The sequence below is a fragment of the Martes martes genome, assembly GCF_963455335.1.
Source record: "Martes martes genome assembly, chromosome: 8".
Classification (NCBI taxonomy): domain Eukaryota; kingdom Metazoa; phylum Chordata; class Mammalia; order Carnivora; family Mustelidae; genus Martes; species Martes martes.
This window is the reverse complement of record NC_137895.1, coordinates 19,911,843-19,924,307: the sequence shown is the minus strand read 5'-3', so window position 1 is coordinate 19,924,307 and position 12,465 is coordinate 19,911,843. Positions and strand designations below refer to the sequence as shown.

General features: G+C 36.0%; 1 protein-coding gene across 11 annotated transcripts in view; it reads left to right on the top strand.

The window, feature by feature from the left end:
• Positions 1-12,465, top strand: part of MYBPC1 (myosin binding protein C1) — an 87,320-nt gene that overhangs the window by 40,346 nt on the left and 34,509 nt on the right. For all 11 annotated transcript variants that reach the window (XM_080811283.1, XM_080811288.1, XM_080811284.1 and 8 more), the window contains 8 exons: positions 1,338-1,504; positions 3,601-3,733; positions 5,269-5,393; positions 6,297-6,402; positions 7,392-7,558; positions 9,220-9,382; positions 10,336-10,442; positions 10,799-10,932. In XM_080811283.1, coding sequence (XP_080667409.1) covers positions 1,338-1,504; positions 3,601-3,733; positions 5,269-5,393; positions 6,297-6,402; positions 7,392-7,558; positions 9,220-9,382; positions 10,336-10,442; positions 10,799-10,932 — 1,102 coding nt within the window. The remainder of the gene's footprint in view (positions 1-1,337; positions 1,505-3,600; positions 3,734-5,268; positions 5,394-6,296; positions 6,403-7,391; positions 7,559-9,219; positions 9,383-10,335; positions 10,443-10,798; positions 10,933-12,465) is intronic.

Sequence of the window (12,465 nt, the reverse complement as noted above, 5' to 3'; positions counted from 1 at the left end):
AAAAAACATTTTTTTCCTTAAAAAAAATGCAGAAACAGGTGTAATTAGTGTGACAATGCAAACATATGTAACCCATCATTTGCTAACATGATAGCACGAATCTGTTTTCACACCGGTGTTTAAGATCTGTTGACCAGTTTTCCTGGAAAACCATATCCAAACCAGCATTATTCACAATAAGTATTCATTATAGTATTTCCAAATAAACCTGATAGAAACAGTCAACTAAATCTTAAAACAAAACAAAACAAAACAAAACAAAAAAAAAAAAAAAAACAAAAAAACCAGGACTATTTAGCCGGCAAAGGAAATCAATTTAAATCATATTTTGCATTTACACTAGGGCCCTTTCCCTAAAGAGTGTTTATTCTTGAGTTTTTCTTTCACTTAGTTGGTTTTAAAATAAGGGCAGACAAGTGTATTTTAAATCTTATGTTTTCTTACTCATATATGTTCTTTATATTCTCTGTATATTCTTTAGTCAATGATAAAAATTTGGGTCATAATTTTGATACTTACACTAACAAGTTACCTTCCCTTTGTTCATTGGAACCTAGCCATTTGCTTTACAGTTTAACATTCATATTTTTGTAATTCATACTCAACCTGCTTTCAAAAAAGTTCAAGACAGTACTTTAAGATGAAATATGAGGGAATTTTTTCCTTCATTTTCCTTTTCCCCTGCCAAGTTAGAAAAAAATTTTGTTAAAAAGTCAATAAAGCCACAAAAACATATTTAAAACAAAACCTTCTGGCAGTTTCAAATATTTTTTTGCATAAAAAACAGCAAAATATGATTAGTGTGCACATTTACTAATATGATAGGAAAACTGCTATTTGCAAATTCCTAGGATTTTAAATACTTATTTATACTGTCTTCATATATAGCTAGATTGTGTACAATAATGAAGGTAGAAAGAGATCATTTTTCTTTCATAAACCAATGTTTAAATCTTCTCATTCTCGATCCACTTTTCGAAATTATTTCAGTACCCATATCCTAGGTGACAACTGATCTTAAATTCCTCAAAATCTCACCTTCTCCTTACACTTTCAAGTGAAAATAAATAAAAACATATTCAGAATATTTTCTTTCTCTCTTCCTAATATTCTGTTTTTAACCAGGAAAACGAGGGTGCTAATATAAGTGCATACATCTAATCTTTAACTGCCTGGAAGCTTCCTTGAGACTGCGGGTTCTACGTGCTCAGGCTTTAAAAAAAAAAACAACAGGGCTTTTAACCCTGAACCGAGAAATGGGTACCATACTCCGACCTTCATTGTCCTTAAGGGCCGGTGGGCGGCTACTAAACTAGGGAATGGTTTTCCCCGGTTAGGGAGGTGAAGCAGCAGGAGGAAGAACCCGAGGTAGACGTGTGGGAGCTGCTGAAGAACGCGAACCCCAACGAGTATGAGAAGATCGCCTTCCAGTACGGGATCACCGACCTGCGTGGCATGCTCAAGCGGCTCAAGCGCATGCGCAGGGTGGAGAAGAAGAGCGCAGGTGAGCCCTCTGGGGGGTGTGGCTGCGGGGACCGCCTCCTCTACACAGCAGACTTTCCGGTTTCTAGCTGGGTTTGGGGTGGGAACGGGTGGGGTGGCATTTGCAGTCGTTACCCTTCTTTTCGTTACCTGTGACTTCAGGCGAAGTGGTTCCCCGCTCTGCACATCAGTAGCTAGGACGGTAGCCGATAGCTGGTGAAAGTTTAAGGTAATGGAGATTTACTTCACAAGTACCACATACAACACGTAGTGGAACATCAAATACGTTCGCTGTCACTGGGAATTTCTTAGCGGCCCCTTTCTCCAGCCTCCACATCTCCCTCCCTCTCAAATTCTTGATTCTTACTTAGGCAGAGTTGGTTCTATGTTCCTTTGTTTTACCATCGTATTCTTCTACTCGTTTACTGGAGAGTGGGGAATTCACTTCTCACACCAAATGCAGTAAATTATTTTGTAAAACAGCTATGCTCCTCTGCATAAAGATCTGAAGTGACTGCATTTTGTTGTGGTTTTAAATATCTCTTTAAAAACTTTCAAATGTTGCGATTTAAATTTAAAAAAAAGAAATACATTTTAAATTGATCATAAGCTCTTCAAAATTTCCTGTACTTGGTCATTGTCAGTTACCCGTTTTGTGACACAAAAAGGTAACATATCAGTCCTATTATTGTTCATTGTTTGTTAAGGTCCAAATAGAATTTATTTATTTAGGCGCCCAACCTGGGTGTCCAAATAGAATTTATCTATTTAATTTATTTAATTTATCCATCTCTTTTTAAAAATCTGCCCTTTGTTTCTAAACATCCCTGTAAACTGGTTGAACAATTAGACCCAAAGAAATACAGAAGTGTTTTGTTTTTGCTTGTTTATATAACTCAGCTATTCCCACTATTTCAAAGCTTCAGACCTTTTTGAAGTTTTATTCTTGAGAGGTGTCTGAGATGGTATAGTCACAAACATGTGAATGCCAAGCTGACATCTCTTTTCCTCACACTGGCCCATCTAACTCTTATAACTCAGCTCTCAATTGATGTCTTGAGGTAAATGATAGATAACATTTTTAAAGCTAGTGCGTATTATGTTAAGGTATGAGGAGGTGAGCTGATTTAAGCAATAGTATAACAAAGTTGGAATGATGGAAATGCAAGCATAAAAATTTCATGAGGCATTCCACACTTGTGTGTATCTTCCAAACTGTCTAAATGAGTATTATATTAAAATCAGGGGAAAATGATTAAGTCAAGCAAAGAAGTTAACAACTGCTTAGGACCTTTCAAATATTTAAAAACTACTATGTTTTTTGACATTTAGAATGTTCTGATCCCAAGTTCCTAACCATTTTTATATAAGGAGTGTTTTAAATGTGTCATTATTTGGGCAAGTTTCCACAGTACAAAAACTTTGATAAGCCTACTATTTCAATTAGTCAAAGGCATTCAATTTAATCTTACGAGTCATTGAGTTTATCTCATAAACTCTGTGATTAAAAAAACTATCATATACAGGGAGTACAAATACAATGCCAATGATCCTGATGGTAATCATGCTAGAAGAACAGGCATGCTCTTCAAGTTCAGTTTCATTTGGATGCTTTATAATTTCCTGAAGAATTAGGACAATCACTTTTAAAGGTTCTTCAATAATTTTTTTTCCTTTTCTTTTTTTCCATTTTTTAAATTTAAATTCTATTAGCCAACATATAGCACATCATTCGTTTTAGATGTAGAGTTCAGTAATTCATCAGTTGCATGTAACACCCAGTGCTCATCACATCATGTGCCCTCCTTAATGCCCATCACCCAGTTACACCATCCCCCCACCCACCTCCCCTCCAGCAGCCCTCAGTTTCTTTGCTCTTCGATAGTTCTTATGTTTCTTTCAAAAAAAAATGTGGACTCTTCAAATTTTTAAACCATCTTATCATATATAAATCAACACAGTATTCTAAAATATAGAGGATAATTTGGAAGATTCCTAATTTTTTTCTACTTCAAGTCTCAATTTTTCATTTAGTTTTAGGTTCTTCGACATACATCGCCTAAGTTCACAGCATATATATGCACATACTGACATAGTTTTGCTTTTTCTCTCTACCAGCTTTTGCAAAAATCCTTGATCCTGCATATCAAATTGATAAAGGAGGCAGAGTAAGGTTTGTTGTGGAACTGGCAGACCCAAAGTTGGAGGTGAAATGGTATAAAAATGGTCAAGAAATTCGACCCAGTACAAAGTAAGTGGGCTTTGAAAATAATCAGTGATAGCTATATAAATCTAACAGTAGTTTGACTCAATTTTCTGGGAATAAAAACATTTTAGTTATACCTTTTTAATGCAAAATCATATGGAGGGAGAGTAAGAACTTTTCATATATTTTAGAACCATTAAAGTTATCATGCTATATAAATACAACCTTGTTTTTTGTTTTAATTCTATACAAACTATTTTTGAGTGATTCCAGTTCCAGATGTGCCAATATATGTTATATGTGATTATTGTCAAATACAATGTCTAGAGCATTGTCAAACTTCTCCCAATTTTTAAAATAGAATTTTGAAATACATGTTTGATATAACAACTGGAAATAACACCTTACAATTAGAGAACTTTTGTTTTTCCAGAAGAGCATCTAAAGCCTGTGTTTTATTTTTTGACCCTCTCTCAAATGAAGGAAACAGACTAATCCCTGATGTCTGATGGTATCGCTAGTCTATTATGAAACTACTTTACAGAGATCCTTCTCAGCCTGAGAGATTTTCAACTCCAGTATATTTTTTTTAAGTTAATAGGAGTCACATGTACATTTACAAAAGACTTTAATCCTGAAAATCTGTCACTTCTGGAATACATTTAGGTGGTTTCCAGTTTCTTAATGGGGCCATCCCTACAGAGTGACTTTGTGATGATAATGTTTAGTCTGATAAAAATCTCTTGAAAGTTGCTTGAATTTACCAAAAACACAATTTTAATCAGTTGTCTCTATCTAGAAAATGTTGTGTAATGCTTTATTCTTGAAGTGTTCAATTTGAGAATTTTCCAAATGAGAACTTTTTTGTTAGTCTGCTATAATGCCCTAATATACTTACCCATAATCAAGATCAGACAATTAAATTTTGTGGTATTCCTGGCTTTTAGTTTTTTGTTTCCAAATGCTCAAATTCTTTTTTAGTAGGTGCTTACTATGATATGATAACACTAGTTCTTAAGCTCATTTAAAAGACCATCACATTATGTAAAATTACTGCCTATGTTAGTGATTAAGTTCATAGTATTGCTTAAACCGTATAATCACTTATTCACCTAACAAAATCTTTTGTGACACTGTACTAGGCAATGAGTGGAACCAATGAATCAATGAGTAAGATTGAGTCCCTGTCTACCTATAAAGTAAAAGAACTGGTCATTTAAAAAAATGTACAGGGTTCTAAATCTCCCTGACAACCTCAGCCAACCCCATTTTCTAACAATGGGTTAAAAAAATTAAATAACAAATATATGAGTACTAATTTATAGATGAAATGAAAACCTACAAAAACACAGAAATTATATATTATATGTAAATATACATATGTATTACATTATGCATTAGAAAGGTAACAATTGGCTTCATGTTTTGTATTAACTAGGGAGGGTGTGCTACATAAATTACAGAGCAAAATTACATCCCTGACTTTCAAACATTACTGAATTATAAGCCAGATTTGCTGGTAATAAAGCAAAGAATAAAATCAAGTTCACAAACTGTTATCTCCCTCCTATTTAACACAGATACATCTTTGAACATAAAGGATGTGAAAGAATCATGTTTATCAATAACTGTGCACTGACGGATGATTCAGAGTACTATGTGACAGCTGGTGATGAGAAATGTTCCACCGAGCTCTTTGTGAGAGGTAAAATGAAATCTCTTACTATAGTCTTGAACAGCCTCGGCACCTTTCCTCTGAGGGGTAGTAATCAAAATGAGCGTGACAAGGTGAGCTCTTGAGCTCCAGAGCAGAGGTAATAGTACCTCTAGAAATGGGTTAGCCTGGGTATTAGATTGACTCTGCCTGGAAGCTTCTCTACACTGGCAGTTATAATTAATAATAATTAATTATTATTATCCTAAGTCATCCTAATAAATCGTCAAGTTTGTTGAAGACGAGAAAAGCTGAGGGGAGAAGAAAACTGGTGAGTCAAAATGCCTCATGCTTTTGACTCAAGCAAGCGGTATATAATTATTCTGGATATAGTTTCTAAAACCCAACAAACTCTACTGGATAGTCCTCACTTCACGCATTCAGCTGATCACAAATAGATTTCTGTTGAAACCAGCTTCATTAATAAAAGGGTATCAATGTTTGACACTGAGGGTGCTGAAGATGATCATTGATTTAAACATTGTGAAAGAGCCTGAGGGTGTCCATGAACCCTCTGAATACAGACAGCTCTGCAATCTCTATCATCCGTCTAGAACCAGAATCAAAGAATCATACTGTTATAGATTCTCCTTCATCAGAAATTCCTACCACATGGTTAGTCATTTGCCAAAAGAAGGATATTTGTTACATGTTTTGCCTGTTTCCCAGAACAATAATTGTTTTGATTTGAGGAAATTAAGAAAACCTACTCAGGGTTACCAGCTATTTTGCCAAAAAAGCTGTTAAAAAAAACCCACCGACTATCTACCACCATCTAACCATAGCCCTATGGTGGATGATACTTTCTTACTGTTGGTCTTTCATCTGTGAACAAATCTGTGGTCATGAGTTTTGAACATTTAATGATTCTGATTCCCCCTTTTTTCACACTAGAGCCTCCAATTATGGTAACCAAACAGCTGGAAGATACAAATGCTTACTGTGGGGAAAGAGTGGAATTAGAATGTGAGGTGTCTGAAGATGATGCCAATGTGAAATGGTAAATAGCTTTCCTGAGGTCTGTCCATTTTTAATAGATTAAAAAAAATGTGCCTTCATGGATTGGAGAACAGGAAATGGCCTTTACACATATGAAAAGAATCGCAATCTCATTTGTGTTCGTAGAAGTGGTAACTAAAACTGTGAAGATACTTGGGGGTTTTTTCACCTATGAAGCTGGAAAGCAATCCAGAAATCTAGATTGGTAATGTAGGGAAGTAGGCACTTACTAAGAAATGGGTGATTTACAGTTGCCTGGGTCTGTTAGACTCTAAATCCGGTGGATGTTCCTAACTTCTATACCTTGCTTACTCTCACTATGGCATGCTGGCAACTTACATGAAAAAATATACTTACATATATATTTTTCATTTAATTCACAGTTACCTTATTGTTACAGTACCACAGGAAAATATTTTAGACTAAGAATCACTGATTACTTTAAAGAATAAAAGCATTTCTTTTGTCTGGATAGGGAATGTTTTCTCAAGTTCTATGTGAGTAACCTCAAAATTAAAGCTAAGAGTTTCAGAATCCTAAAATGAAATCGTTTATTAAGAAGTATAGTAAATTTCACAGCATGTATCTGTGGTAATTGGCACAGGGTAGAATGTTTATTCTAATCTAGAATCATAGCTAACTTTAAAACATATTAAAAGATGCTGTTCTTACTGGTGTGGGTCAAGAGGTAAAATCTACTCTTAGCATCTTCATTGGATTGATCTTGAATGGGAAGAAGGGACTTACGTTCTTCTAGTGTAATTTTTCAGACAGTACTTGTTACATTATTAATCCATTTGATATAATGATCCATACATTCTTTAATTCAACAAATAGTTCTTAGATCCCAAGATATAGCAAAAAAAAACACCAAAAAAAACACCCAAAAAACAAAACCAAGACCAATAATATCCATCTCCTAAAAGAGAGTTTTATAAAAGCTTTATAAAACTCTTTTTAAAATCTATTTTATAATCTACTTTAACTCAGGTTTAAGAATGGTGAGGAGATTATCCCTGGTCCAAAATCAAGATACCGAATTAAAGTTGAAGGCAAAAAACATATTTTGATCATAGAAGGAGCAACAAAGGCTGACAGTGCGGAATATTCTGTAATGACAACTGGAGGACAATCGACTGCTAAGCTCAGTGTCGGCTGTAAGTAAGATGTCCTTGGGTGTCTTCCAAGTTGGCTAAGTATTGGTGTTGCATTTGTTAATTCAATTTTAATTTCAATCTATCTAATTTCTACTTCTGGCAATTTTAAATATGTAAAATTGGATTCCATCCTAACTGAGTGTCTATGTCACATCAGTCAGGGTCTCCGAGATAGAAACCAACTATTCAATTTAATAGTAAAAACAGGGGGAAGGGATAGGGTGGCTGGGTGATGGACACTGGGGAGGGTATGTGCTATGGTGAGTGCTGTGAATTGTGTAAGATTGATGGATGATTCACAGACCTGTACCTCTGAAACAAATAATACCTTATATGTTAATTTTTAAAAAGGGGGAAAAAAACAGTAAAACACAGTTTTGGGGAGTATAAAAATCACCTTCCAGAGAAGTTATCCAAATAGTTAAGAAATACTTTAATACCAAGACCACATAAATAGATGGTAAATACTTAGATGTCATATAAAATCCTGACATTTGCATAACCCATGGGTGAATTTGCTATCTATTCATTAAATAAACATTCAGCATTCTGCAATTATATTTGGAGTGTGAAGAAAGTTGCTCAAAGCAAGAAGGCTCAAATGAGAACGTTGTAAGAAATTATTTGCTACCAGGATCCAGAGGCATATGAGAATTTATGTACTTCCCCAAATGCCCCCAAACAGTAGTCAGTCCTCAGCAGCAGTGTCTGTCTCTTACAATTATCTATGAGAATTAAAATAACAAATCCCACAGGAAGTTTGGTGATACATGCAGAACAGAAATCCTGCTTCCTAACTTCTTTCTTAGTCCAGTTGTGATCCATAGGATCCCTGGATTATTCAGAGGTTATCTCAGTTACACTCCTTACGCTTCACAGAACTGCGGCCATTTTAGTTTACTATGAAAAAAGTTTTTCAACCATAGGCAGATCCTTCCCTGAAATTTGTTTCATTTAAACCAGTTACAAAACAAAAACAAAAACAAAAACAAAACACACCACACACACACACATACCCCCCCCCAAAATAAGTAAATAAAGCAATTCCAGTCAGTTCTGCTATAATGCAACATAGGCATTTCTAAAATCATTGAGCTATACGAAGTCATGCAATAAAACCACAAGACTAACAGGGAAGGTGAGGTTATGGGCACAACACACAAAAGCTTTGTCAGCCGTACATTTAAAAAAAAAAAAAGAACCTAATAAAAAAACCAGTATCACAGTTTTACACATGTCAAATAGTTAATAAATATGGCACTTTACATTACCTGGAATTTGCTTGTGTAAGTGGTGTGGGAAGTGTTGCCGCCAGTGAGCCACTGTGAAGTGATGGAAAGAGGTTGTTTGAAATTGGATGGACAGTGGTAATTTCAGATGGGCATGAGTGTGGCTCATACCGCATGGGTGAATTCAGGGAGCTGGTAAATGTTTGACGTAAATGTTTTTCGTGCATTCTTACCTGGCTCAGTCAGCTGGGTGCCGTTTTCTCTTTTTCATGAATCAAATCATGCATCATCAAACACAAAAATTTTGTTATGTTCCTGTTGCCCCCTAACGTATCAATTGCACTGGAACACATTTTCATTTTCAAAACAAGAAACCATCTTGGCCTCTCCGGAGTTTGAGTTTAGCACCTATAATTATCTATTTTTCTGTAGTGAAACCTCTGAAGGTTTTGACACCTCTGACTGATCAAACTGTACACCTTGGAAAAGAAATCTGCTTGAAGTGTGAAGTATCTGAAAACATAACAGGAAAATGGACTAAAAATGGCCTACCTGTTCAGGAAAGTGACCGTCTAAAGGTTGTTCACAAGGGAAGGTAAGCAAGTCAGGTGACTCATAAGGGAGGGCTGGTCCCCATATCTACTCTCTTCACTTCCTAAATTATGTATTTGGTGAGGAGGATTGGAGAGTTGTCCTAAAGAGAGGATCTCTGTGTCTGGTTCTTTGCTTCCAAATAGCAAGAACATGTGATTTCTGTGTTCTACGTCCTGTCCTACCAGTGAAACTTTATCTGCACCTCGTGGCTTCGTGCTTTGTCTATTCAAAAGCCATTAACCGATTATTTCCATCTAAACATGAGGTTAAAGGACTGATATTGAGTCCTAGTTAAGGAATGAATCAAAATGGATTAACAGTCCCTAACTAGTAAGTGTCATGTGACCTCCCACAATTTGGGGGGTGGACATAATACCCTGGGATCTAGCAAATATCTTAAAAGGCGAAAGTTCTTAACCTTGGATCTATGGATCCTAGGAGATCATGAATCCTCTAAAGCAAGGTCTGTGTATACAAAAATACACACTTTTCTCTAGAGAGAGGATCCATGATGTCCATCAGATAGTCACTGACCCCCCCCTCCCCTCCCCCGCAGAGAGTTAAGAACTACTGCTTTTAGATTTGGGATAAAAAGCCAAGGTCAAGATTATTCTTGGTAAGTTCTTAAATCTTAAAGTGTGGTACTGGTGAGATGTTATATTTCAGTCTTTTTTAAAGCTGTATGATGAGAAAAGAATAATGGACTCTTGCATGCATGATAAGCAGGTTGTATTCATACAGATAATTTCATATACTCCAAAATGAATATTCAGTGTAGGTCAATAATAGGATAATTAAGCCTTCACATTCATATTCTCTCTCTCAATTTCCTGATCTTTCTCTCCAGCTAGCACTAAACAAGTTAATCAGATAGAGGCCAGGTATCTCTTCAATTGGGCGGTAAACCATCTGAATCTTTGTAAATTCTTAGAAATGTTTTTCTTGTTTCCTTAGAATCCACAAGCTAGTGATAGACAATGCTCTCACTGAGGATGAAGGTGAATATGTATTTACACCAGATGCCTACTCTATTACTTTGCCTGCCAAAGTTCATGTTATTGGTGAGTATGAGTATTGGATCCAATCCAATGAGTATTGGATCATTGCAGAGTTTTATATTCATGTTTTGTTGTTGTTGTTTGCTTACCTTGGAAATATAACACATACAAAACTGTGATATTTAAAGAAAAAAATGCATGAATTAGTATGTTATTAATCGTAATAGTTGATTCTTACGAAGTCTTATAGTGAAGTTGTTTTGCAAGGTCCCGGGCACCTACTACTTTGACTCCTCTTATATTCTTTTTAGCCAGATAAAATATTGGTTACTACCAGTATTTACCACTAGGAAAGTACTAGCCCAGATATTCGCACAGAAATGATTGTCTGATAACAAAAGCTATGTTTAATATTCTAGATCCTCCTAAGATCATCCTGGATGGTCTTGATGCTGACAATACAGTTACAGTAATTGCAGGAAGCAAGCTTCGTCTTGAGATTCCTGTCACTGGAGAGCCACCTCCCAAAGCCATTTGGAGCCGAGCAGATAAGGTTTGTTTTGCTTACACACACACACACACACACACACACACACACACGCACACACACACTGATGATCCCACTTCCCATTTGCAATTAGTCAGATGAAAGAAAAAATCTAATATACACACAGGGGTTCAGTAAAGATATAATTCCTTTGATTAAGGAAGATGACTAATTTTCACGCAAATATAATCATCATTGATTTGCTTTTCATTTTTCTGTTTACTACGTGACCAGGCAAGTTTGTGTCTGTGTGTGTGTTTATTGTTGTTTGTTTGTTTTTTCACCAGGCAACTTTTTATGTACAATGAACAAGATCCCATTTTTCATTCTTTTTTAAAATTCGTTTTTAAATTTAAATTCAATTAACATAATATATTATTAGTTTCAGAGGTAGAGGTCAGTGATTCATTAGTCTTATATAATACCCAGTGCTCATTACATCCTGTGCCCCCTAATGTCCATCACCCTGTTACCCCATCCATCTCCCCTCCAGCAACCCTCAGTTTATTTCCTATCGTTAAGAGTCTCTTATGGTTTGTCTCCCTCTCTGATTTCGTCTTGTTTTATCTTTCCCTCTCTTCCCTTATGATCTTCTGCTGTGTTTCTTAAGTTCCACATATTAGTGAGATCATATGATAATTGTCTTTCTCTGATTGACTTATTTTGCTTGGCATAATACCCTCTGGTTTCATCCATGTCATTGCAAATGGCAAGAGTTCATTTTTGTTGGCTGAGTAGTATTCCATTGTATATTACACCACATCTTCTTTTTCCATTCATCTGTCCATGGAGAACTGGGCTCTTTCCATAGTTTGGCTGTTGTGGACATTGCTGCTATAAACATTGGGGTGCAGGTGCCCCTTTGGATCACTACATTTGTATCTTTGGGGTAAATGCCCAGTAATGCAATTGCTGGGTCATAGGTTATCTCTATTTTCAACTTTTTGAGGAACTTCCATACTGTTTTCCAGAGTGGCTGCAACAGCTTGCATTCCTACCAACAGTGTGAGAGGGTTCCCCTTTCTCCACATCCTTGCCAACATCTGTTGTTTCTTGGCTTGTTAATTTTAGCCATACTGACTGGTGTGAGTGGTATCTCATTGTCCTTCTGATTTGTATTTCCCTGATGCCAGGTGATGTGGAGCACTTTTTCATGTATCTGTTGGCCATTCATATGTCTTCTTTGGAAAATGTCTGTTCGTGTCTTCTGCCCATTTCTTAATTGTATTATTTGTTCTTTGGATATTAAGTCTGATAAGTTCTTTCTAGATTTTGGATACTAGCCCTTTATCTGATATGTCATTTGCAAATATCTTCTCCCATTCTGTCGGTTGTCTTTTGGTTTTGTCGACTGCTTCCTTTGCTGTGCAAAAAGCTTTTTATCTTGATGAAATCCCAATGTTTCATTTTTGTCTTTGTTTGCCTTGCCTTTGGAGACGTGTCTAGCAAGAAGTTGCTGCGGCCAAGGTCATAGAGGTTGCTGCCTGTGTTCTCTAGGATTTTGATGGACTCCTATCTCACATTTAGGTCTTTCATTCA